The 4348-nt window shown below is 41.0% G+C and overlaps 1 protein-coding gene across 1 annotated transcript; it reads right to left on the bottom strand.

Annotated features, from left to right (window-relative positions):
- Nucleotides 1-2688: 2688 nt before the first annotated feature.
- Nucleotides 2689-3771, bottom strand: LOC145157390 (TMV resistance protein N-like). The gene has a single exon (XM_079076436.1). The coding sequence runs from the start codon at nt 3769-3771 to the stop codon at nt 2689-2691; it is 1083 nt and encodes a 360-aa protein (XP_078932562.1).
- Between the last annotated feature and the right edge of the window lie 577 nt (nt 3772-4348).

Genomic DNA, 4348 nt, shown 5'->3' with positions numbered 1-4348 from the left:
CCCAATGAGTGACCGGACTCATACCGCAGTCTCTCGACAGACTCCGGTAGTCCTTGGAGCCCCCGCAGGCTTATTCGCTTCTAACCTATCTACCTACTCAGATACAGAAAGTGTATTTGTTTCATCAGAACATGGAGACACACCCCCAGTTGGATCCCAAGAGGATCCCATTGGTACAAAACACCCTAAGGTCTCCAGGGCAGCATATTTACACGTCTTTGAGCCTGAGGAGTTGCGCTAAATCCATATTTCTGTTACACAAACACTGCAAACACATGACCCACTACAGGGTACTTCTTCAGCCCTAGCCCGAACCGAGCCGATGCCAAACTTGACTACAGGTCAAGGAGACCGAGGAAGCTTAGGAAAACCTAATCTGCCACCATTACATACAAGTGGTTTAGAAGTGGTGAGCACCAGTGTGCCAGGATCCACGAACCCAGGGGACACCCCGCTACGAACCCAAGGATTTGACGAATATCGTTCTAATGATTCATGGACTCGGTGCTAACCAAGTACTGAATCCGAAATCAGGAAATATGAAGCTTTTCGCAGGGCTTTTCAGGCACGCAAGGCTCAGCAAACTCAAAAACTTCAACAACGGGAGAAAGATATTCAAACCATAGCTAAATACTGGGCTGATACATTTAACAATGTAAAAACTGTTCATGATATCTTAAAGATTTAAGAATGGATGTCAATAATGAAAGCCACGATGCAGCAAGCTCAGAATCTCCATGGTGGTGCTGGTCCATCTTAACCTCCCCTACTGCTGAAAATCACTGCTCAAACGATGATGGCACCGTAATCGAGATCAGCTCAGGACCGATGTTTGGTCTTGATGATCTGGATGTTAATGAAATTGATCAAACTATGTAGTCAGATGAGTTCATCAAGATTTTTGACTAAGAGTAATCAAATGGATCTCAACACTCCACTTCAAAGCCTAAGGAAAAGAAAAAGAATAAGAAGAAGAAGCTGGCAGTGACAAGACAAAAATTTCTTTCTTTACAATCCAAAGTCGACCAAATTTTGGCCGCAGTCGCCATCCATCAACCGCAACAATCTGATGTAGCTGAATCGCAATCTCTTGCTAAAATAGTGGCACAGTTGGAAACTAGAGAACGATTGGCTTTAGAGAGAATATCATTGAAAACTGAAGCAGTGGTTTGATGATCAACAAATGTTTGATTCCTCAAAAGGGGGAAATGATAACAGTCCGTTCAATCAACAACCTGATCCTTTACACTCCAAAACTCCCTCGGATCATCAAACTCCTCCAAGAACTTCACCAACTACGGATCAAAACAAGCCTCCAACTCCACAACCTACACCGCAACCATATCCTAAAACATCAACTCCGGTGCAATCTCATCATTCTCCTCCACCGCAACAAGATCCCCTGCAACATGAAGATCAACATCAATCTCCTCGTCAAGAAACTACTCATCTCAAGAATTTGGAACCACAAATGTCTTCGGATCACTCCAATGACTCTCCTGCAACCTGTCAAAGGAAAAAAGATTGGAGGTCAGCAAAATTTGCTGAACAAATTTGGAGAGATCATGGCTTTGACACAACCATTGATGAAACCTTAATCCACTCTTGGGTTAATCCCATCAGAAGGCTACTTGGTGATGATTACAGGCCAGTCTAACTTATGTTGACCCACCTTCTGATGGATACTGGGATATTCCGATTTCACCCAACTCCAAATTCTTCCCTGTTTTTCAACCTTTCGATTTTAGCCTCCATGATCATCAAAGGCTAACTCTTGAGTTTGAACGTCTAAACCAGTTCCATGCCAAGCATGGATTTAAATTTGAAATCATTTGGTCTAATGATAGACCATCAGTAGTGAAAAGTTACAAGATAAGGAAGTTCATGAAGACAAACTTCGTACAATATATGCTTACGAGAAGAGGTGATGATTACATCATGACTCAAGCAGATTTTCCTTTAGCCTATCTGGACCGCTACCGAGCCTTCGGCATGACTGGACCGCCTTGCAGGGCCTACAGCCTATCCGGACCGCCCAACTGGCCTTCGGCCTGACTGGACCGCCTCACAGGCCTTCAGTCTATCCGGGCCGCCCTGGGTCTGTTTGTCTTCAGCAAAAAGCAGGATCACCTTAACCCAACCCCACATACATGTCGACATATACATAACTCATAAACACATAATCAATCAACAGGCAAGCACATATCAATAAGGATAGCATCATCCTATCTACCAGGATTCCGGTCTAATAGATCATAACAGCATAATAGCATCCTCAGATAACTAGGATAACAATCCAAAAAGGGCCGACATTGGTGCCTTCGACCCATAAGTACAGTGAGGAAAACTCACGTCACAAGTAGTGTTGAACTGGTAAAATCCAACTCCAAAACTCAGCTCCGGACTCAAAAGCCTGCAACCACCATATGACCATTTCTATCAAAACTCCGAAATACCCAAAAAACTCTCAAATTCAAACTTGGTCAACCATGGTCAAAGTCAAAGTCAATAGTCAAGGTCAACTATCCATGTTGACCCAACTCGTCGAGTGCTCATACCAACTCACCGAGTTACTACAGTGCTCAGAGAAATGGGAAAACCCGAGCCAACTTTCCTCGTCAAGCCATGAAAATGTGTTGATTGCTATAGCTCGTGTCGCTTAAGTAACCTGCAATCAAAGAATAGTGATTATGAAACATGGATCAAAACAAATGAAAGCATGATAGTTTTCTTCACCATGTAAATAAACTTCATCCTTACCAAGTCATTAGCCAATACATATTCAATCTCCCCTCGAATCCACAACCGGCTATGTTTCATGGGCTCATCAGGATGTGAACGACGAACAAAATTTTGTCCTATTTCTTCTATATGGTCATGCATCCCTAAGAGTTGACAAGGGGAAATAGGTATGAGAGATTTTTGCTCAAGAACTTTTAATCCATTCCTAGCGTAATATCCGAAGCTTTCAAGTGCCATAATTGCATCTTCTTTCTCCCAACATTTCAGTAAGCATGCAACATCTAAGAATATTTCATTGTAATCATCCTCCAGTCCCATATAACTTAATTCCAAATTTTCCATAGTTTCCTTCAATGGAATTTCTTTTAGTCTTTCCAGTGCATCTTTCCATTCAAGCACATCTTTACCACAAAGAAATGAACCCAAAACTCTAATTGTTAAGGGAAGACTAGCAACATAATGTATAACTTGGAGTGACAACTCTTTGTATTGTTGCATTGGAGCATCTCTACCAAATGCATACCTACTGAACAGACAAATTGATTCCTTATGTGATAAGAGAATGACATCATGAATCCATTTCACTTTGTGTGCTAGGAGAACTTGCTCATCTCTTGTTATAATAATAATTCTAGTTCCCGATTTAAACCAAATAAGCCCACCAGCTAAAGTGTCTAGCTTTTCTAAATGATCCATGCCGTCTAGAACAAGAAGAACCTTTTTACCACACAACATCTTTCTCATTATGCTTTTCCCATCGCGAACACTCCCTATGGTGAAACTCCTATCATTTAACACATTAGTAAGCACTTGTTTTTGCAAGGATCGCAACCCAGACAATGATGCTTTTGAAACTTCCCTGATGTTTTCAACAAAGCTTTTACCTTCAAATGAAAAGCATATTTTTTCAAAAACAGCTCTGGCCAAAGTTGTCTTTCCACCGCATCTAATGCCTTTGATTCCTATCATGCGAACATCTTCAATAACTATTTCCAAGGATGAAACAATATCCTTTATCCGGATCTCCATTCCTATTAAATTTTCATCAACCTTTGAACTAATGGAACGTAACTCGTGTGAAATCCTTTCAACAATTTTGCGGATGACTTTAACTTCATGCCTGTAGAATAATGGAGAGTCGATTAGTTTGCTCAATATCCCACATGAACAATTATTTAAGAGCTAAAAAAATAATATTGCTGAAACATGATGATTGAGTTTACCCATCACCAGTGTTCCTCAAATGCCATCCAGACAGATTGGCTACTTCTTTTAGAGCCTTTCTCCACTTCCTAACATGCTGCTTGTTTTTATGTTTGGCAAAAGCTTTTCGAATAGGCCCAAGTTGTTCACGGATTTTAGAGGGATCCACATCATAGAACACAGGGTAAGCAGTTTGCTCAGTTTCCTTCTGACATTCAATAATCTTAATAATCTCATTCAAGCACCAAGAGGAAGATGCATAGTTCTTGGAGAAAACAATGATGTAGAATTTTGACTCTTCCATAGATTTCAAGAGCTCATGGCTAATCCTCTTCCTTTTCTTGAGTCTCTCATCATCCTTGAAAGTGTTAATACCTTGACGATCAAGAGCATCATAAAGATG

Source organism: Lactuca virosa, chromosome 2 (assembly GCF_052849685.1).
Source record: "Lactuca virosa cultivar CGN04683 chromosome 2, Lactuca_virosa_CGN04683_v6, whole genome shotgun sequence".
NCBI lineage: Eukaryota > Viridiplantae > Streptophyta > Magnoliopsida > Asterales > Asteraceae > Lactuca > Lactuca virosa.
Note: the sequence above shows the minus strand (reverse complement) of the source record. Positions and strands in the feature narration are given on the sequence as shown.